General features: G+C 39.3%; 1 protein-coding gene across 1 annotated transcript; it reads left to right on the forward strand.

Moving 5' to 3' along the window:
* Positions 1-912: 912 nt before the first annotated feature.
* Positions 913-22,424, forward strand: LOC133630217 (zinc finger protein 391-like). The gene is made up of 3 exons (XM_062021672.1): positions 913-1,419; positions 7,690-7,938; positions 18,820-22,424. Exons 1-3 carry the CDS (start codon positions 1,224-1,226, stop codon positions 19,929-19,931), a joined length of 1,557 nt encoding a protein of 518 aa, XP_061877656.1. The 5' UTR covers positions 913-1,223; the 3' UTR covers positions 19,932-22,424.
* The last annotated feature ends 824 nt before the right edge of the window (positions 22,425-23,248 follow it).

The raw sequence follows: 23,248 nt of genomic DNA on the forward strand, positions 1-23,248 counted from the left end.
ATATATATATATATACATATATATATACATATATATATACTATAACTATATATATATGTATATATATATATAGTTATAGTATATATATATATATATATATATATATATATATATATATATATATATATATATATATATATATATATATATATATATATATATATATATATATATATATATATATGTATATATATATATATATATATTTTTTATATACATATATATATACTATATATATATGTGTATATATATATAGTTATAGTATATATATATATATATATATATATATATATATATTTTTTTTTTTTTTTATAAAATAAAAAAAATAACAAATAAAATAAAATAAATTAAATAAATTAAAAAATAAAACAAACAAAAAAAATATATATATATATGTATATATATTTTTTACAATGAAACACAATGAAGCATATGATGTCAACTTTTTTTTCCCACTCACTTGAAGTCATCTACTTGGTAAGAATGTGATCATATTAAGAATGTAACTCACACGGTGATACGTACAGATAGACAACTAAACGTCAAGTTCTCAACAATTATTCAGTTTAGGAATTCTGTCTTGACAAAATTGAAAAGCACTGATCTATAACGTCATTAAATCCGTACCTTTATTAAAAATTGTTGAATCTTGACAATCCAGATCCTTTTTTTTTCTCTCTTTTGTAAATTAAAAATTAGTTTTGTAATTGTATGTATATGTCCCCAGACCACATGTAATAAACAAAATATCTATCTTTTAAAAGTTCGGTACAATATATATTTTTTATTTTTTTTAATATTCATATACTTTTTATGCTCTATATTGTGTTTTTACTTTGATTATACCTGTTCATCTCTAGTATAGATTTAAAAAAAGCCTATAATGTGCGTATGTTTAGGCAGCCACACATTTGTCCAAGTGGAGTTGCCGTAGTTATGACGTACTCGTAGCACCAGACCACAAAGATGAACTTTAGCAATACGGCGTCGTTATTGTGTTTATATTTGCGCCTACGTCACGTCGATAGTCCTTCATTCTAGATGTGTGTTTATTTGCATAACACGAAGCCATAAACGTCGATATTTCATCGTTCGTGTCAGGATAAGTCGTCTCTCCTTCACGCTAGCTTAGCTCGCTAGCTTAACTTAGCTCGCTAGCTGCTAACAAAAGAGACAAAGCGGAAGTGATCGACACGTCGCTAAAGTGTTGTGGTTGTGTGAAAATGTGTCAAGTAGAAATGCTGAGAGTGTTGGTGAAGCAGCGACTAACTGCTGCTGTGGAAGAAATATTTGTAGTGTTAGAAAGAACGATAGCAGAATACGAGGAGGAACTTTCTAGAACAAAAGAGGAGAACGAGCGACAACGTCAACTACTGGACGCTCTCTTCAACAAACATCAAGTTGTGGCACACAGAAAAGGTTTGTTTACTTCTTTATCACTGCTGTTAGACACAAAAATTGGGTTTACGTTAAGTTGTGTCCTTCTGCACTACTCTGGTTGGCCAGCAGGGGGTGCTGTGTGTCAACTGTCAGGCTGAATGTGACGTCATTCTGCTGACTACCGGAAATAAAGGCAGGAACGGCTCCATAGACATGTTATAAGTAGACGCAGCATTGGCTGCTGTGACGCGAGAAATTGGGCCGCCATCTTGAAGTGGTGATGAGGAGCCGGCAAGCAGCAGAAACTGACAGTTGACAGGTAGATCGGGGAAAATGAAAAAAAAAAAAAATATGGGAAATCCTGGAACTTTTTTTTAGAATTGTTGAAGTAGAGCACACAGTTCCTGAACAGGCTGAATATTTTGAAGTTGGAACAGTTTGAATCAAATGAAAAATGTGGGAATTGTGGGACATGTTGAATTGAGAAATGGTATTATGGAATTCCTGGAATTTCTGGAAAACCAGGAATTTTCCCAGTTCAAAAAACAACTTCGTTTTTGTCCTGATTAAGAGGAATGTTGGACGGTTGAAGTGGGTTGAAAAATGTGGAAGGAGTAGTCGCCAGAAAAAAGAGTGGAAATAGGGCTTTGGAAAACCAGGAATTCTGGAAAATCCTGGAATTATTTTGAACTTGGAAAAGGGTAGTTGGAATTTCCAGGATGGTGGAATGTGTTGAAGGTGGAATGGTTTGAATAGGTTGAAAAATGTGGAAATGGTGGAAGTTTGAAAAAGTAGTATTGCATCCATAGACATGTTATAAATAGACGCAATAGAGAAATTGGGCAACCATCTTGAAGTGGTGATGAGGAGCCGGCGAGCAGCCTAAACTGACAGTTGACAGGTAGAAAACAAAGATGCTAAAGTGACAGTTGACAGGTAGAAAACAAAGATGCTAAAGTGACAGTTGACAGGTAGAAAACAAAGATGCTAAACTGACAGTTGACAGGTAGAAAACAAAGATGCTAAACTGACAGTTGACAGGTAGAAAACGAAGATCCTAAACTGACAGTTGACAGGTAGAAAACAAAGATGCTAAACTGACAGTTGACAGGTAGAAAACAAAGATGCTAAACTGACAGTTGACGGGTAGAAAACAAAGATGCTAAACTGACAGTTGACGGGTAGAAAACAAAGATGCTAAACTGACAGTTGACAGGTAGAAAACAAAGATGCTAAACTGACAGTTGACAGGTAGAAAACAAAGATGCTAAACTGACAGTTGACGGGTAGAAAACAAAGATGCTAAACTGACAGTTGACAGGTAGAAAACAAAGATGCTAAACTGACAGTTGACAGGTAGAAAACAAAGATGCTAAACTGACAGTTGACAGGTAGAAAACAAAGATGGTGTTCAGCGTTTTCCCGCTTAAATGAGCGGACTGTTGAAAATAGGAATCGGGGGATTACTTTTCACAAGTAAGATTTAACATTAACGTACTATTGGTTGTATTTTGTGAAAAGAATATTAGCACAGAGTTGAGAAGGAGCAAAGATCTTCAATAGTACTGAAATGCTAGCCGCTAGCAAACAAGAGTATGACCATAATAGAATTGCTTATCAATGAAAAACAAAGTTGAAATAAATGATTGTGACACCTAAAACAAAATTCAGCAGCCGCCACTGATTATGATGCAATCTCATTTCAGGCAAAGTATAAGACAATACTTTCTTAACAGTATAATTGTAACCAGGAATAAGTCTTCAAGTCACAATATTCAAATACTAACATTGTTGGGTAAGACAGAATTTGCTTTTATTCTGAATCCAGTGAAACAGATTGGTGCTTTTAGCTGATCAAAAGACTTTCAGGTGTTTATATATGTTTATGTTGAAGTATTTGGCAGACGCTTTTATCCAAAGCGACATACATCAAAAATACATATAAAACAATCCGTGTAAACATGATCATTTAAGGGAAGAATGTAATAGAAAATATCAATACAAAGTGTCAAGACAGAATAAAGTCTCTGCTGCTGCAGCAACAGAGATACAGTCTATAAGATATATAGATATCTAATGTATTCATACATTGTTTATGTAGCATGTTTATATAACCTCATCATATTGTTTCTTACACTTAAAAATAGCTGGGATTATATTCCCAGTTTTGATCTGGTCACTTCTAGCATATAAGAATATTCTATTACTGTTCAGCAAACTATGAATAATAAAACATGTGTCCTTTATCATAGCTACACTTATGACAAAAAAGGGGGTGAAAATCAGTGGTATTCAGTGAGGTAAGATGAATTAAATGCGCTGACAGTTCATTGCTCCTGCCAAATGAATTGCACTGAGTGGAGCGGATCACCACTCCAAGATGGCGGCCCCGCGTCTCGTCAGCGCCAGTAGGCAGTAGCGCTCCATGCTGCGTACCCTCAGAACATGTCTATGGCTGGATATATTGCATGGATTGGATCACGTGGTATTTTAATGGATGTCATTGACATGATGTCTAAAGCCACAGTGTGACAAGAAACATGACACTAGTGTGACAAGTGTGACTAGTGTGACAAGAAACATGACACTAGTGTGACAAGTGTGACTAGTGTGACAAGAAACATGACACTAGTGTGACTAGTGTGACAAGAAACATGACACTAGTGTGACTAGTGTGACAAGAAACATGACACTAGTGTGACAAGTGTGACTAGTGTGACAAGAAACATGACACTAGTGTGACTAGTGTGACAAGAAACATGACACTAGTGTGACTAGTGTGACAAGAAACATGACACTAGTGTGACAAGAAACATGACACTAGTGTGACTAGTGTGACAAGAAACATGACACTTGTGTGACTAGTGTGACCAGAAACATGACACTAGTGTGACTAGTGTGACAAGAAACATGACACTAGTGTGACTAGTGTGACAAGAAACATGACACTAGTGTGACAAGTGTGACTAGTGTGACAAGAAACATGACACTAGTGTGACTAGTGTGACAAGAAACATGACACTAGTGTGACTAGTGTGACAAGAAACATGACACTAGTGTGACTAGTGTGACAAGAAACATGACACTAGTGTGACTAGTGTGACAAGAAACATGACACTAGTGTGACAAGTGTGACTAGTGTGACAAGAAACATGACACTAGTGTGACTAGTGTGACAAGAAACATGACACTAGTGTGACTAGTGTGACAAGAAACATGACACTAGTGTGACTAGTGTGACAAGAAACATGACACTAGTGTGACAAGTGTGACAAGAAACATGATACTAGTGTGACTAGTGTGACAAGAAACATGACACTAGTGTGACTAGTGTGACCAGAAACATGACACTAGTGTTACTAGTGTGACAAGAAACATGACACTAGTGTGACTAGTGTGACAAGAAACATGACACTAGTGTGACTAGTGTGACAAGAAACATGACACTAGTGTGACAAGTGTGACAAGAAACATGACACTAGTGTGACAAGTGTGACAAGAAACATGACACTAGTGTGACAAGTGTGACAAGAAACATGACACTAGTGTGACAAGTGTGACAAGAAACATGACACTAGTGTGACAAGTGTGACAAGAAACATGACACTAGTGTGACAAGTGTGACAAGAAACATGACACTAGTGTGACTAGTGTGACAAGAAACATGACACTAGTGTGACAAGAAACATGACACTAGTGTGACAAGTGTGACAAGAAACATGACACTAGTGTGACTAGTGTGACAAGAAACATGACACTAGTGTGACTAGTGTGACAAGAAACATGACACTAGTGTGACTAGTGTGACAAGAAACATGACACTAGTGTGACCAGAAACATGACACTAGTGTGACTAGTGTGACAAGAAACATGACACTGGTGTGTCTAGTGTGACAAGAAACATGACACTAGTGTGACTAGTGTGACAAGAAACATGACACAAGTGTGACAAGAAACATGACACTTCAGTCGTGTTTTCTTTTTAGCAGCATTCTTAAACGCTCATCAGAAGTGTGATTTAGAATATTATTTCAAACCAGCATGCTGAAAAACGTGACTCCATTTTTTTCCCATGTCCATATATAGAAAGCTCCGGACCTCACGTGACTAGTTTGGTTCACGTGACTAAAAAATGTTAGTCCCACGAATATTTAACGAATCAACACAAAACTTAATTTGTTGAACATAACCAACTCGTATAATACCACGTTATTTTAAGGGGTCCTATTTTGCAAAAGCAACCTTTTTGGGCTGTTGGTACCTGCTTTGTGTATTTTAGATCCCCATAAGTCCTGGAAATGTTTCATCAAACCATGGAGGCATGGAGGAGATATTTACAAAACAATTTTCCCAACTTGCTCAATTTACCCAATTTTTTACTTTATTGTTTTAACAAATGTTGCCTCAGTTATGTCAACGGGACTCTCCATATATGGTAAATGTTTACCCGAAGGGCTTTGCTCGAGTCCGCCATTGTTAATCAGTTGTAGTCCGACGTTGTAGTCTATAAATTCCTTCTTTTTCCTCAATCCCTTTGTTGTGAGGCAGACTGGCTCGTACATGCACATGCATCCTGCGCTGTTGCCATTTGGACTTTTTTTTGCCTGTTGGTACCTGTTTTGTGTATTTTAGATCCCCATAAGTCCCGGAAATGTTTCATCAAACCATGGAGGAGAAATTTACAAAACAATCTTCCCAGCTTGTGCAATTTACCCAATTTTTGACGTTATTTTTTTTAACAAATTTTGCCTTAGTTATGTCAACGAGAATCTCCATATATGGTAAAGGATTACCCATAGGGCTTTGCACGAGTCCACCATTGTTAATCAGTTGCGGTCTGACGTTGTAATCTATAAGCTCCTTCTTTTTCTTCAATCTTCTTGTTGTGAGGCAGACTGGCTCGTACATGCACATGCATCCTGGGCTGTTGCCATTTTGGATACAAAGCAACCTTTTTTGCCTGTTGGTACCCGTTTTTGTGTATTTGATCCCCATAAGTCCCGAAAGTGTTTAATCAAACCATGGAGGCATGGCGGAGATATTTTCGAAACAATTTTTCAAACTTGCTCAATTTACCCAATTTTTTACTTTATTTTTTTAACACATTTTGCCTCAGTTATGTCAACGGGACTCTCCATATATGGTAAAGGTTTACCCGGATGGTTCTTTTCCTCTTTGGTCCGGAGGACACGACATCCACAGTTTCCAAAAACTATTTGAAATGTGGACTCGTCAGACCACAGAACACTTTTCCACTTTGCATCAGTCCATCTTAGATGAGCTCGGGCCCAGCGAAGCGTTTCTGGGTGTTGTTGATAAATGGCTTTGGCTTTGCATAGTAGAGTTTTAACTTGCACTTACAAATGTAGCGACCAACTGTAGTTACTGACAGTGGTTTTCTGAAGTGTTCCTGAGCCCATGTGGTGATATCCTTTACACACTGATGCCGCTTTTTGATGCAGTACCGCCTGAGGGATCCAAGGTGTGTAATATCATGGCTTACGTGCAGTGATTTCTCCAAATTCTCTGAACCTTTTGATGATATTACGGAGCGTAGATGGTGAAATTCCTAAAATTCCTTGTTGAGAAATGTTGTTCTTAAACAATTTGCTCAGGCATTTGTTGACAAAGCGGTGACCCTCGCCCCGTCCTTGTTTGGGAATGACTGAGCATTTCATGGAATCTACTTTTATACCCAATCATGGCACCCACCTGTTCCCAATTAGCCTGTTCACCTGTGGGATGTTCCAACTAAGACTTTGATGAGCATTCCTCAACTTTTATCAGTATTTTTTGCCACTTGTGCCAGCTTTTTTGAAACATGTTGCAGGCATCAAATTCCAAATGAGCTAATATTTGCAAAAAATAATTTAAGAAACTCCGCCCTGACAGCTCCGCAAAAGAGGACATGTCCGGTGAAAAGAGGACGTATGGTCAGTCTATCCTAGCCCGTTAGCTGCTAGCATGCCGTGTGTTGTGCCTCGGTGTGCATTGTTTACACAACGTGCGTTACGCTACTTAATATGTCCGTGTGGAAACTCGTTCGGTACCCCTCCAAACCGAACCGGAACCCCCGTACCGAAACGGTTCAATACAAATACACGTACCGTTACACCCCTACCAATGTGGTGTTTTGATGTGTCCAGATAAGTGACCTAGTCTCCCCAAGCTCAATTGTGTGAAATGTGAGACAATTGACTTGATCCCTTATATGCTAATACAACAGTTTTGATGTCATCCATTGTCTGGGGCACAATCTGTCTTCATTTTCCTCTTCTGACCCTCTTTTTTGTCTTCTTGTGTCTGCAGACGATTCCAGGGTGAAGCGGGAGAAACCTCGGCAGCCCCTCATTAAAGAGGAAATGCTGGGAGAGCATCTTGAAGGACTCGAGATGTTCCCGGCCATCGGTGTCGTGGTGAAGAATGAAGATGACGAGGTCAGAGGTGAAAGTGAAGAGGAGCCTCCAAGCAGCAGCTCAACTCAACACGTGGCGACAGAAGCTGATGGAGACCACAGTGGAGGATCAGAAGACCACCTCATTGCTCCACTATCAGATAGTGAGGACACACACTCTGCAGACACTGATGACGAGGACTCTAAAGCCGATCAAACACATCACGCTAACAACACACGCTTCACATGCGCTCACTGTGACAAAACGTTTGCTAACAAGGGGAATCTGAAAAGACACATGAGAAATCACACGGCGGAGAAACCTTTCACGTGCTCAGTTTGCAAGCAACGATTTTCTTGTCACGATCAAATGACGTCGCACATGAGGAAACACTTCTCCTGCTCAATCTGCAAGAAAAGTTTTGGTCATCGTTCGACGCTGTACAAACACAAGCGAACGCACACCAAGGAGAAACCTTTCACTTGCTCATTCTGCGGCCATAGATTTTCTCAAAGTGCACATTTGATAAGGCACACACGAATACACACGGGGGAGAAACCTTTCATCTGCTCTGTGTGCGGTCAAAAATTCACTCAGAATGCAAATTTAATCCGACACTCAAGAAGACACACGGGAGAGAAACCTTTTTCTTGCTCATTGTGCGGTCAACGATTTGCTCAAAATGCGAATTTGGTCATTCACTCCAGAATTCATACTGGAGAGAAGCCTTTTACCTGCTCAGTCTGCACCATGAGCTTTCGATATCGCTCCGTATTGGTTCGTCACATGAGGATGCACACTGAATTAAAAAGGAGACTGAACGATGACTCCGACGATGACGAGGCGAATTGAAATGTAAATATGATGTGCTGTGACGTGTTAATCAGTTTGTAAATATACTTTGTTGAACTGGAATCTTAATTTCCTTTAGGAGATTAATAAAGTATCTGTTCAATTCGTGATTTCTAATCATTATGAGAAACTTACATAGTTAACACTGACACTCGTAATAATAGGAGCACATACAAAAAACAAAAGATGAAGAGCATTATTGTGGAGAAATGACACTTGAAGCAGACGAGGATGTATGTGTGCATACAACACATGTATTACACATGTATTACACATGTATTACACGTGTATTACACATGTATTACGCAAGTATTACACATGTATTACACAGTGTTACACCATTGTACGCCATTAGGATGCACCTAATATACTAGGAAAGAATAAATATGTACACAGCAATCACATATTTAGGGATGTGCTTACTTTAAAACATGGGTGTCCTACTTTTTTCCACCCAGGGCCACACTGAAAAATGAAAGCCTAATTTGGTCCAAGGGTCTCAGTCATAAAAATTTTAGAAATAAATCATATGTTTGTATTATTATTCAACGTTTTTACTCACCCTATAGATACATTTCAGGTCTAAATGTCGATATGAAGTTAGTAAAATGTTTAATGTTTTTTTCGTCAAAGAAAACCCAATTTTAGTAGCTCAAACACATGATGTACAATATTTAATGTGAAGTAATGGGAGCCTTGAATAGATCAATAATTCATAACACAGTTAATATAAATGAATTATGTTTTGAGCAAGGATAGTTTACAAAAAAATCCAACTACATTTCTTAGGGATCCAAAAAGCCTCACTTTTAAAAGTGTTAAAAATAAGTAATACTTGATATTTTTCATTTTCAAAACCAACACATTCTATACATTTTTTAATTTTTTTTTCAACCTTTAGGGTCTCTCTTCAAATTTGGTCCAAGGGTCTCAGTTATAAAAATGTTAGAAATAAATCATATATTTGTATTATTATTCAACACTTTTATTTACGCTCTAGATACATTCCAGGTCTAAATGTCGACATGAAGTTAGTAAAATGTTTTATGCTCTTTTTGTCAAAGAAAACACAATTTTAGTAGCTCAAACACATAATATACAATATTTAATGTGAAGTAATGGGAGCCTTAAATAGGTCAATAATTCATAACACAGTTATTATAAATTCATTATTATGTTTTGAGCAATGACAATTTGAAAAAAAAAAAAAGCAACTAAAATTATAAGTGTTAAAAATAAGTAATATTTTATTTTGTTGGTTTTACTTTCAACTCTAAAGTCTCTAGAATCAATGTTGGTTATACATTTTTAATCATTATTACTATTTTTGTTTGTGTTAATGACTTTTTGTAAAAATAAACAACTTTTTTTATATGTCAAGTAGGCAAACCATGCAATAATTCCCCCGAAAAATCATTGTATTTTAATGTGACGTAATTGAGCATTTAAAAGGTCAATAACTTATCACAACATTGATTTTGATTCATTATTATTTGAGCAATGACAGCTTCCAAGAAAAATAGTGTGGCAGCTTTGTGTTATTAGTCAACATTGCAACTTCTTCTTCTTAAATTTCACCTGTTTGCGCTTTTATTGCTCTTTTTAAATGTTGTATTTATTTAAATTGTATTTTTAGAAATTGCCGCGGGTTGTTTAAAGCCACAGAAAGCAAATAGCAGTGCAAGGTCGCACCACGCAAAGTTCGAATGTATTTTGTCCCTTTTGCTTTGCCGTCAACACTCCAAAGATGGCGGTTATTATGCGCATGCGCAAAGTTGGTTTGCCGCACCCGTTATTTTTGTACTCAACAGTCGACCATTTCTCTCCTCGTCTATCTCCTTCTTGTCGCACATTAGCAAGATCGGCGACATTACGTCCATTAGCGCGGCTTCCCTTCTTTCTAACGATGATAAATATTTGTGGTTTTGCAGTTGACTCTGGAGCTAATCGGGCTAGCTTAGCTTGTTAGCCGCGAACAAAGGGTTGGCCAAACGTCGTCAAAGTGTGGATGGAAAGTGTTGAAGAAGCATTTGTTGTGTTGGGAAGAAGAATAGCGGAGTCGGAGGATGAACTTTTGGAAGAAAAGAGGAGAAGGAGCGACAACGAGACGCATCAAGTTCCAATCAGGTCAGTGATTGACAGCCAACTGCTGACCTTTGAACCCGCAGACTACCTGCTTAAAAGTTGTCTGAAACAAAAGTGTGGCGATCTACGCGTGGATTTAAGACATGTGTGCCAAAGACAACAACGAATTCCGGTTAGACATTTAAACGATGAGCCCCCAAAGGAAAAGTAGTAAATATGAATAACTTTGTTGTGAGTGAGTGGAAGTGAAAATAGTTCCAAACATAAACTTCTCCTCAGATGGCATTTGCACTTCCAATTCATCTTCACGTTTTTATTTTGGAAACTTTTGGTTCGTTTTTACTACAACTAAGATTCAAAGTGGGCGGCACGGTGGTACAGGGGTTAGTGCGTGTGCCTCACAATACGAAGGTCCTGAGTTCAATTCTGGGCTCGGGATCTTTCTGTGTGGAGTTTGCATGTTCTCCTCGGGACTGCGTGGGTTCTACTCCGGCTTCCTCCCACCTCTAAAGACATGCACCTGGGGATAGGCCCCTCCCACCTCCAAAGACATGCACCTGGGGATAGGCCCCTCCCACCTCCAAAGACATGCACCTGGGGATAGGCCCCTCCCACCTCCAAAGACATGCACCTGGGGATAGGCCCCTCCCACCTCCAAAGACATGCACCTGGGGATAGGCCCCTCCCACCTCCAAAGACATGCACCTGGGGATAGGTTGATTGGCAACACTAAATGGTCCCTAGTGTGTGAATGTTGTCTATCTGTGTTGGCCCTGTGATGAGGTGGTGACTTGTCCAGGGTGTACCCCGCCTTCCGCACGATTGTAGCTGAGCTAGGCTCCAGCACCCCCGCGACCCCGAAAGGGACAAGCGGTACAAAATGGATGGATGGATGGAAGATTCAAAGTAAAGTATTATTAATACCTCAGTCACGTGGGAGACTCACTTCATACTAGTGTTGAGCCCATACCAATATTTTGGTACCGGTACCATTATGTATTTCGATACTTTTCGATACTTTTCTAAATAAAGGGGACCACAAAAAATGTCATTATTGTGTTTATTGTAACAAAAATTTTTAGGGTGCATGAAACATATGTTTATTATTGTAATTTAGTCCTTAAATAAAATAGTGAACATACTAGACAACTTGTCTTTTAGTAGTAAGTAAACAAACAAAGACCTTGTTTTTATGTCAGCACGTCTGTGATACACCAACATTTAAAGCAGAGAACGATGTCGGACGTCTGAAGGGAGGATGCAGAGTGTTAGCTTCTACCTTGCTAGCTAGCTAACAAGTGTGAGACAAAGTTGTGTGAAAAATAACTTTAACTATCATTTTAGCCTAAATCAGTCAGCTAAACTTTGTTTACATCAATTCAAGTACTTTTTAAAGCAACGTAGTGTTGTCCCGATACCAATATTTTGGTACCAGTCCCAAAATGTATTTTGATACTTTTCTATACTTTTCTAAATAACGGGGACCACAAAAAATGTCCTTACTGTCTTTATTTGAACAAAAAATCTTAAGAGTACATGAAACACATGTTTATTATTGTAATTTAGCACTTAAATAAAATAGTGAACATACTAGACAACTTGTCTTTTAGTAGTAAGTAAACAAACAAAGACCTTGTTTTTATGTCAGCACGTCTGTGATACACCAACATTTAAAGCAGAGAACGATGTCGGACGTCTGAAGGGAGGATGCGGAGTGTTAGCTTCTACCTTGCTAGCTAGCTAACAAGTGTGAGACAAAGTTGTGTGAAAAATAACTTTAACTATCATTTTAGCCTAAATCAGTCTGCTAAACTTTGTTTACATCAATTCAAGTACTTTTTAAAGCAGCGTAGTGTTGTCCCGATACCAATATTTTGGTACCAGTCCCAAAATGTATTTTGATACTTTTCTATACTTTTCTAAATAACGGGGACCACAAAAAATGTCCTTACTGTCTTTATTTGAACAAAAAATCTTAAGAGTACATGAAACACATGTTTATTATTGTAATTTAGCACTTAAATAAAATAGTGAACATACTAGACAACTTGTCTTTTAGTAGTAAGTAAACAAACAAAGACCTTGTTTTTATGTCAGCACGTCTGTGATACACCAACATTTAAAGCAGAGAACGATGTCGGACGTCTGAAGGGAGGATGCAGAGTGTTAGCTTCTACCTTGCTAGCTAGCTAACAAGTGTGAGACAAAGTTGTGTGAAAAATAACTTTTAACTATCATTTTAGCCTAAATCAGTCAGCTAAACTTTGTTTACATCAATTCAAGTACTTTTTAAAGCAGGGTAGTGTTGTCCCGATACCAATATTTTGGTACCAGTCCCAAAATGTATTTTGATACTTTTCTATACTTTTCTAAATAACGGGGACCACAAAAAATGTCCTTACTGTCTTTATTTGAACAAAAAATCTTAAGAGTACATGAAACACATGTTTATTATTGTAATTTAGCACTTAAATAAAATAGTGAACATACTAGACAACTTGTCTTTTAGTAGTAAGTAAACAAACAAAGACCTTGTTTTTATGTCAGCACGTCTGTGATACACCAACATTTAAGGCAGAGAACGATGTCGGACGTCTGAAGGGAGGATGCGGACTCCGCCTTGCTAAGAGTGTTAGCTTCTACCTTGCTAGCTAGCTAACAAGTGTGAGACAAAGTTGTGTGAAAAATAACTTTAACTATCATTTTAGCCTAAATCAGCCAGCTAAACTTTGTTTACACCAATTCAAGTACTTTTTAAAGCAGCGTAGTGTTGTCCCGATACCAATATTTTGGTACCGGTCCCAAAATGTATTTCGATACTTTTCTAAATAACGGGGACCACAAAAAATGTCCTTACTGTCTTTATTTGAACAAAAAATCTTAGAGTACATGAAACATATGTTTATTATTGTAATTTAGCACTTAAATAAAATAGTGAACATACTAGACAACTTGTCTTTTAGTAGTAAGTAAACAAACAAAGACTCCTAATTAGTCTGCAGTAACATATTGTGTCATTTATACACCTATTATTTTGTACACATTATGAGGGACAAACTGTAAAAATGTATTATTAATCCACTTGTTCATTTACTGTTAATATCTGCTTATTTTCTGTTTCAACATGTTCTATCTACACTTCTGTTAAAATGTAATAATCACTTATTCTTCTCTTCTTTGATACTTGACATTAGTTTTGGTGATACCACACATTTAGGTACTTTTTAGAGGTGGTATAGTACCGAATATGACTCATTAGTATCGCGGTACTATTCAATTGAAAAAAAGTCACAATAAAAACCGTGCGCACACACACACACACACACACACACACACACACACACACACACACACACCAATGCGGAGGTAATAAGATTAAACATACAATCTATTAAACATTTTAATAATGAATCAAATATATAATTCTACACATTGAGTCTATTGGAGTGCTAAAACTGTTAATCAATAATCAATATATCTGCTTTTTAAACAACACAAAATGCTTTTCTTGTTTCATTGCTGCTATTTTAACTGTTTTTTAATACATAAACAAGGTTAATTGTTTTTGTTTTTTACCACCTTGCCTTTCCTTTCTTTTTAATAGCAACATTTTAATAATAATTGTAATTTTTGTAACATCTGAATGATCAGCACAGTTACAGTTTGAATAAATATTAATGAATGAATTAGTCATCTTTGTTGTTAGTAAGCAGATGTCTAAAATGACTTAAGCTGCATTGAGAAGTTGATGAAAAAATTAGAGCCATTAAATATGTGTACACTTTATTATCTGATTAGTTGACTAATCGTTAAGATAGTCGTTGACTAATCGACGATCAAAATAATCGTTAGTTGCAGCCCTACTGTTCTTAAATGTGTATTTTCCCAGTTAACTTGTGTTGGATTTATCGGTGTGACAAGTTTTTGTTTGTAAGATTTCAGACCGGTAGAGGCTGGTTGAAGACTCTGGTGAAGAATCCAGCCAGCCGATCAACACAGTCCTTTGGCAGAGGGTCTATAGTGGAAGATTTCAGACTGGTAGAGGCTGGTTGAAGATCCTGGTGAAGAATCCAGCCAGCCGATCAACACAGTCTTTTGGTAGAGGGTCTATAGAGGAAGATTTCAGACCGGTAGAGGCTGGTTGAAGATCCTGGTGAAGAATCCAGCCAGCCGATCAACACAGTCCTTTGGCAGAGGGTCTATAGTGGAAGATTTCAGACTGGTAGAGGCTCGTTGAAGATCCTGGTAAAGAATCCAGCCAGCCGATCAACACAGTCCTTTGGCAGAGGGTCTATAGTGGAAGATTTCAGACCGGTAGAGGCTCGTTGAAGATCCTGGTGAAGAGTCCAGCCAGCCGATCAACACAGTCTTTTGGTAGAGGGTCTATAGAGGAAGATTTCAGACCGGTAGAGGCTGGTTGAAGATCCTGGTGAAGAATCCAGCCATCCGATCAACACAGTCCTTTGGCAGAGGGTCTATAGTGGAAGATTTCAGACCGGTAGAGGCTGGTTGAAGATCCTGGTGAAGAATCCAGCCAGCCGATCAACACAGTCCTTTGGCAGAGGGTCTATAGTGGAAGATTTCAGACCGGTAGAGGCTGGTTGAAGATCCTGGTGAAGAATCCAGCCAGCCGATCAACACAGTCCTTTGGCAGAGGGTCTATAGTGGAAGATTTCAGACTGGTAGAGGCTCGTTGAAGATCCTGGTGAAGAATCCAGCCAGCCGATCAACACAGTCCTTTGGCAGAGGGTCTATAGTGGAAGATTTCAGACCGGTAGAGGCTCGTTGAAGATCCTGGTGAAGAGTCCAGCCAGCCGATCAACACAGTCTTTTGGTAGAGGGTCTATAGAGGAAGATTTCAGACCGGTAGAGGCTGGTTGAAGATCCTGGTGAAGAATCCAGCCATCCGATCAACACAGTCCTTTGGCAGAGGGTCTATAGTGGAAGATTTCAGACCGGTAGAGGCTGGTTGAAGATCCTGGTGAAGAATCCAGCCAGCCGATCAACACAGTTCTTCAACACCTGTTCTGTTGACACCTTCTGCTCCGGCAGCCTTCCTCGGTTTAACGGCCCCTCGCTTTCACCAGAGAGGGTTACGTTTCTGTGGGCTGTGAGGTTTTGTGTGGAAAGTCTCCAGACGGTCGCCTTCAGCAGGTTTAGGGTTAGTCCTGTAGTTGCTGGACTCTCTGCCACACCTGTCTGCTGATGTTGTTGTCCAGATATGTCTGTGCACTGGGACAAGTGTCGGTACACAATTTCCCAAAATTGTTGCCCCACATTCTCTGCAGAATATAATTTATGCTGACGGTTGGACGGCTTAAATCCGAATCACGTCCAAATGATAAATGGTCTGGTCTTTTTACCATCTCCTTCGCTTGTAGCAATGTTCATCTCGCAGCTGGTCAGGCTCAAATTTTAAGTGGCCATCACATAACATTTCTATTATAGGCCAACTTAATATCCTTTTTAGCGGCAGTCATTTAGTGCTCCTGCACCAAGATCTCAGATGTTCCTGGAATCTCTACCGAATCTCTACCACATATTGTATTCTCTTTAACCGTGCATTTCATTCTTAGGTACTAGGGACCTAACCATTAACGGTGTAATGAAAAACTACGATACAACATTTATATGTAAATGTAGATGCTGTATCGGGACAGATCCATTTAGAGTTTGAGCAGAAATATGTCGTATAGGAATTAACTGCACACAATAACACATTAACAACGTGCTATATCACATTAATGTTTTTGAAGTATTACCTTTGTGACATAAAGAAACACAAGTAATGTAAAAAAAATCCTTGTGTTTACTTTTTGATATCAAAATAAAACACAAAGCATTTTGGCTAATGGAGATGAAGTCTAATAAACAAGCTGTGTTCTTCTCTTGGTTCACTACAGCAGTTTGGCCAACAAAAATAAAGAGGAGTGACACCTCTCACATCGAATACACAATCTTCACAGCCTGCGTTCAATTCAATGAAATGACAAAACATTTGAGCTAGTATTGATGTTATTTCAACACTGATATAGTTTGCAGTTAAATAAAAGGAAGAGTGACCATCCCAGTCAACAAAGTAAAGATTTTATAAACAAGTTGTGACAATGTTCACGACACATCGCCTGCTGCATGTTTCAGAATCAGAATGATGGATGCTGTATCAAATAGCAACATCAAATAGTTTTCTGTATACTTTTAGTGTGGGGACAAAATTGTCCACACCTGTCTCCATCTAAACACAGCAGTGCGCTCTTAAATGCACGGCGGGAAGCGAGGGAAAATGAGGTTAAACCAAGCGCTTGGCTCCGTTTACTCCGAGAGGAAATCTCCGGAGTAAAGTCTGTGTCGTTAGTCCGCCATGATTATCAAGCCAGACGACGCTAGTGTGCATGCGCCTGACTTCCTGTTGCCTAAAATGCATTAATAAATTACGTTTTTTTGGTAGTTAAAAATCAGACAGTATTACTGTCTGGAATTTTATCGCAAATGATCATTATACCGTTTATTGTTACATCCCTCGTCCTTTAACAAGTAAAAAGTCAAGGGCGGTCACGACAAGTTCTTGCCGCAAATGTTGGTCAATTTTTTAAGGGCATGGCGGTAAGTGATGAGGGCGGTCGCGGCACTTGCCACAGTTGCCGTGGTTAAATTTGAGCCCTGTGATAACACTTGATAAACTTACAGACCGGTGATATTGCTTATTTACTGGGGAAAACATTCTAGCGCTAGTAGCTTAAATGCTAACATGAGTACAAGAGACATTAACGTTTTTCCCCATCAAGAAATGACATACCCCAATCTAAACTTGTATAAACACACACTAAACTATTAAATTGTGTAGATTGGAATGACAGGCTGATCTCTCTTAGAACGGAGTGATTTTTTTATTTGATTTTTAAAAAATTAGTTTTTATTAATCAGTCCCAAAAAAATAATACAATTCCAAAACCAAACCCGGCCGAGCAACATTCAGAATAGCAATTGAGAGGACACGCAAACATGACACAGAACAATCCAAAAGTAGTCAAACAAAAATGGATAATATCAACGACAGTATCAATATTAATAATAATTCCAATTTAATAGTGATTAGAAATCCCTCTTTTACATTATCATCACCGCCATTTTTTAAAAAATACAATAAAAACATTTCAAAAAATGAACAATAGTGTCATGCTGGCTCACACTTGCATCGCATCTCATAACACATTGTGTACAATATTTTCCACAAAGATAAAAACCAGAGTGATCGATCTTTACTAGAAGGAATAACGACCACAGGAAGTGGACTTGTGTCACGTCACATAAAATCCTTTTTATTTATCATGAAAAAAAAACGCTCTAAAACCTTTACAAAGAAGATAAAACATATTTAAACAGTGAAATAAAAATAACATGGCTATAACTGTTAGAATAATTGTAAGTTATCACAAAAAACTTTGTATTACATTGTGTTACTGACAAGAAGACACAAGGACAGGGGCTGTCTTTGAAACCTACCAAGAAGAATGCTCGTAAAACTCCACTGTGACTTCAAAGCGGAGAGATGGCAGGATCTGCCCAACTTCCAGACGAACTCTTTTTGAAGTATTTTACGAACTCTCTTTGAACTATTTTATGGAACTCTTCTTTTGAACTGTTCTGTAACCAAAGGCAACGCTGTTTACGACCCACTTCCCTCTGGAAGCAGCTGTGGTCAGGTTGGGGGGAGAAACTCAAATAAAGAAGGAGGAGTGCAATCTTTTGGCAGAGCGTGGTGCAAGACTGTACAGAGAGTACAGTGGCCGCATCTCTCCTCAAAATTGAGTCCAAATTTTATTCTGTCTCTGTTTGATTCTTTGCTTGTTGTCTTGTTTAATAGATGTCATCAGTGTTTGAATCTGACAATTAAGAAGCCAGAAATATATTTCATATTTCTTCTGTGTGTCAATCGGTTTTATTAAATACAATTAAATAATACCTGGTTCAAAGATTTCCGAGTGTGTGTAATACATTTTTGAGCACATCCAACAACACAGTGATAATAATGATAATCGGGACTATTTTGGTTCAAATAACCCATGAAATGTTCATAATGTTACATCCCTATTTTGTCTTCTTGCAGACGTCCGTGGAGAACATCTTCCTCCCCAGCAGCAGGAGGAGCCACAGCCCTGCCACTTCAAAGAGGAAGAGGAGGACCACAGCATCAGTCATCTTGAAGGATTGGAGGAGTTCCCGATGATCCGTGTGGTCGTGAAGAGTGAAGAAGATGAGGTCAAAGGTGAAAGTGAGGAGAGGAGCGAGGCGGAGAGACCAAGCAGCAGCTCAACTCAACACATGACAGCAGAAGGTGATGGTGGAGGATCACCAGCAGACTTAGCTCCTCTGTCAGATAGCGAGGACACCACATCTCCTGACACTGATGATGAAGACGTAAAAGCTGGTACGACGTGTCACACTGGCAACACACGCTTTCAATGCTCTCAATGTGACAAAATTTTTGGCAACAAGAAAAATCTGACAAGACACACGAGATCTCACACTGGGAAGAAACCCTTCAGCTGCTCGGTGTGCGGTAAAAGCTTTTCTATCAAGGGAGGTTTGACCGCGCACACACGAACACACACGGGGGAGAAACCCTTCCTTTGCTCAGTGTGCGGTAAAAGCTTCTCTTTAAGAGGTAACCTGTTGATGCACGCGAGGACACACACCGGAGAGAGACCGTTTTCCTGCTCAATCTGCAATTCTACTTTTGGAGTCCACGCGGTGTTGATAAAACACATGCGAACGCACACGGGAGAGAAACCTTTTTCCTGCTCCTTCTGCGGCAAAAGATTTGCCGAAAGTTCCCATTTGATAACCCACGTGAGGTCGCACACCGGCGAGAAGCCTTTTTCCTGCTCAGTCTGCCAAACCGGCTTCAGCGATCGCTCGGGATTGGTGAAACACACCAGAACGCACACCGGGGAGAAACCTTTCAGCTGCTCGGTTTGCGGCAAAAAATTCTCCATCAAGGGACACATGAAAACGCACGAGAGAACGCACACGGGGGAGAAACCATATTCCTGCTCGTTCTGTAACAAAAGTTTTGCGGACCGTTCGGCGTTTGTCCGCCACACCAGAACACACACGGGCGAGAAAGTCTTCAGTTGCAGGGTGTGTGACCAAAGGTTCTCTTACAAGTATCAAGTAACCAATCACAAGTGTGCAGGCGACAACAACAGCGGTCATTAAAGCTGCTGGACGTCGTCACGGCGACTTATTTGTGCTGTAAATATCACTTTGTATTTCACAGAAATATTATTTGAATGGAAACAGTACAAAAATATGCATTTTATTTTGGTTGAATGGACGTACCTTATTGTGTAGGGCACTCCACCGAATGTAATGTTGCTACTACCGGTACATGGTAGCGTCGCTGATTTTCACTAATACACTACATTGCCAAAAGTATTTGGCCACTCACATATGAAGTTGAAGTGCCATCCCATTCCTAACCCATAGGGTTCAATATGACCTTTTGCAGCTATTACAGCTTCCACTCTTCTGGGAGGGCTGTCCACAAGGTTGCGGAGTGTCTTTATAGCAATTTTCCACCATTCTTCCAAAAGTGCATTGGTGAGGTCACACACTGATGTTGGTGGAGAAGGCCTGGCTCTTAGTCTCCCTTCTAATTCAACCCAAAGGTGTTCAGGTCAGGACTCTGTGCAGGCCAGTCAAGTTCATCCACACCAGACTCTGTCATCCATGTCTTTATGGACCTTGCTTTGTGCACTGGTTGCACAGTCATGTTGGAAGAGGAAGGGGCCCGCTCCAAACTGTTCCCACAAGGTTGGGAGCATGGAATTGTCCAAAATGTTTTAGTATTGTAGTAGAATTTCTGACCTTTGACCTATTTTTCTTGTCTTTTAAGAATGTCCGCTCATTTTCAATTCTCTTCTATTTTGTGCCATTAAATGGACCAGTTGTGGGACAAAGGTGAATATGGAGTTATGCCAACCTGTCTACAGAATGTTTAGATTTTCCAAATATGACTAGGAGATACGAGGTTGTTTTGGAACAGACAAAACCAAAACAAAACAATCGTGGCGCATTAGATAACAAACAATGACGCACAAGAGACATATAAAAAATGGCAGAAGACCGGAACTCGACAGTGATTTTGGCTTGTGTGTGTCTTGTTTACTCCGGAGTAACATGTGGTCTGTCTGCACGGCCAACTTAATTCAACCTGCACTTCTGATAATAGGTAAATAAATTTGTTGTACTAAACTACTTTTGTTGCCTGCTTAAGCTTCAGACAATCCACTACAGTATCCTGGAGCATTCAAAGTTCCTTTCACTGGAACTAAGGGGCCAAGCCCAACTCCTGGAAAACAACCCCACAGCATAATTCCTCCTCCACCAAATGTCACACTCGGCACAATGCAGTCCGAAATGTAGCGTTCTCCTGGCAACCTCCAAACCTAGACTGGTCCATCAGATGGAAAAGTGTGATTCATCAGTCCAGAGAAGGCTCTAGAGTCCAGTGGTGATGTCCTTTACACCACTGCATCCCACGCTTTGCATTGGACTTGCTGATGTATGGCTTAGATGCAGCTGCTCGGCCATGGAAACCCATTCCCTGAAGCTCTCTGCGTACTGTACGTGGGCTAATTGGAAGGTGACATGAAGTTTGGAGCTGTGTAGCAAGTGACTGTGCAGAAAGTCTTTGCACTATGCTGACCTCTCTGTCAGTTTACCTGGCCTACCACTTGGTGGCTGAGTTGCTGTTGTTCCCAAACTCTTCACTTTTCTTAGAATAAAGTTGACTTTGGAATATTTAGGAGCGAAGACTGGATTTGTTGCACAGGTGGCATCCTGTGACAGTTCCACGCTGGAAATCACTGAGAGCGGCCCATTCTTTCACACATGTTTGTAGAAACTGTCTCCATGCCTAAGTGCTTGATTTGGTTCCCAAACATGAGAAGTAAGGACTTTTAAAAAGGTTTTCAAACAAAGTGAACGGCTAACAACTAATAACTACTTTGATGTGTTTGTATCCACGGTGGGATTACTTGTGCTGTTCCAATGTGGACTCTTTTATTTTGGAGTGTTGTTGCCATCATGGATTGTAGTCCTGTGCTAACAGAAGCAGCAATATTCCTCAAGCTTTGCTGTCTCAAGCACTTCCTGTTTAGCGTTGGCGCAAATAGACGAGTGTGTTCCATGGGCGCGTTCCTTTCTAACCCAAGGACTTCAAAGCGGAGAGACGGCAGGATCTGCCCAATTTCCAGACGACCTCTTTTTGAACCTCCTTTTTCAAATGTTTTATGAACGTCTTTTTGAAGTGTTTTACGATCTTTTCTTTTGAACCGTTCTGTAACCAAAGGCAACGCTGTTTACGACCCACTTCCCTCTGGAAGCAGCTGTGGTCATGTGGTCGGAGAAAGTAAAATAAAGGAGTACAATCTTTCGCCAGAGCGTGCTGAGATACTGTACAAGGGAACAGTGTAAAGGCGACTCTCCTCAATATTGAGTCCAAATTTAATTATGTCTCTGTTTGATTCTTTGCTTCTTGTCTTGTTTAATAGATGCCATCAGTGTTTGAACCTAAGAGTCCTCCTGAGACTTTGGGTTTGGTTGACGATATTGTTCTGACCATAATTCAACGTGTGGTTGGCTGAGCTTCCCACTCAATAACATGAAATGTGACCAGAAAAAACCCCGACTGTACTGGTAAGAGAAATAAACTTTCTGCCGAAACAAAAAAGAGGTTTTAGTGTGTTTGTGTGTGAAGAGCTAGGAAAAAAACCACATGATCTGACACCTGATTTCTAATAGGGATGTGACCTTCGTGAACGAACCGAGTTTTTTTATCGATGAGAACTGATTCCCAGTTTTTTATGCACATTAAAAAACAAAGTCACCCAATTGGCAAATGGACTACAACATGTCAAATAATACCTTTTTCAAAAAAAAAATACATTTATATTTTTAAAAGTTTTTATTTTTAATCCACTTGTCTATTTAATTGTCCTTACATGTAAAATAGTTTAAGTGCACACACACCAGGGCCTGATTGTCACTTGTAATCAGGAGCACAGGAGTTCAACATTGGGCACACACACACACACACACACACACACACACACACACACACACACACACACACACACACAGATGTTTATTTCCCAATGTTCTTTTTTATTTATTTATGAATTCATTTGATAGGGAAATCCTAATACATGTACTGAGAAACAGAGACTTTTCCCCATTCCCTCCAACATAAATTTAAAAAACCTCCATTTCAGTCACAGTGGGGGGCCATGTCCTGCCTTCCTCTTCATCACAATGTCCTGCCTTCCTCTTCATCACAATGTCCTGCCTTCCTCTTCATCACAATGTCCTGCCTTCCTCTTCATCACAATGTCCTGCCTTCCTCTTCATCACAATGTCCTGCCTTCCTCTTCATCACAATGTCCTGCCTTCCTCTTCATCACAATGTCCTGCCTTCCTCTTCATCACAATGTCCTGCCTTCCTCTTCATCACAATGTCCTGCCTTCCTCTT

This window comes from Entelurus aequoreus, linkage group LG02, assembly GCF_033978785.1.
Source record: "Entelurus aequoreus isolate RoL-2023_Sb linkage group LG02, RoL_Eaeq_v1.1, whole genome shotgun sequence".
In the NCBI taxonomy this organism is placed as follows: Eukaryota; Metazoa; Chordata; class Actinopteri; order Syngnathiformes; family Syngnathidae; genus Entelurus; species Entelurus aequoreus.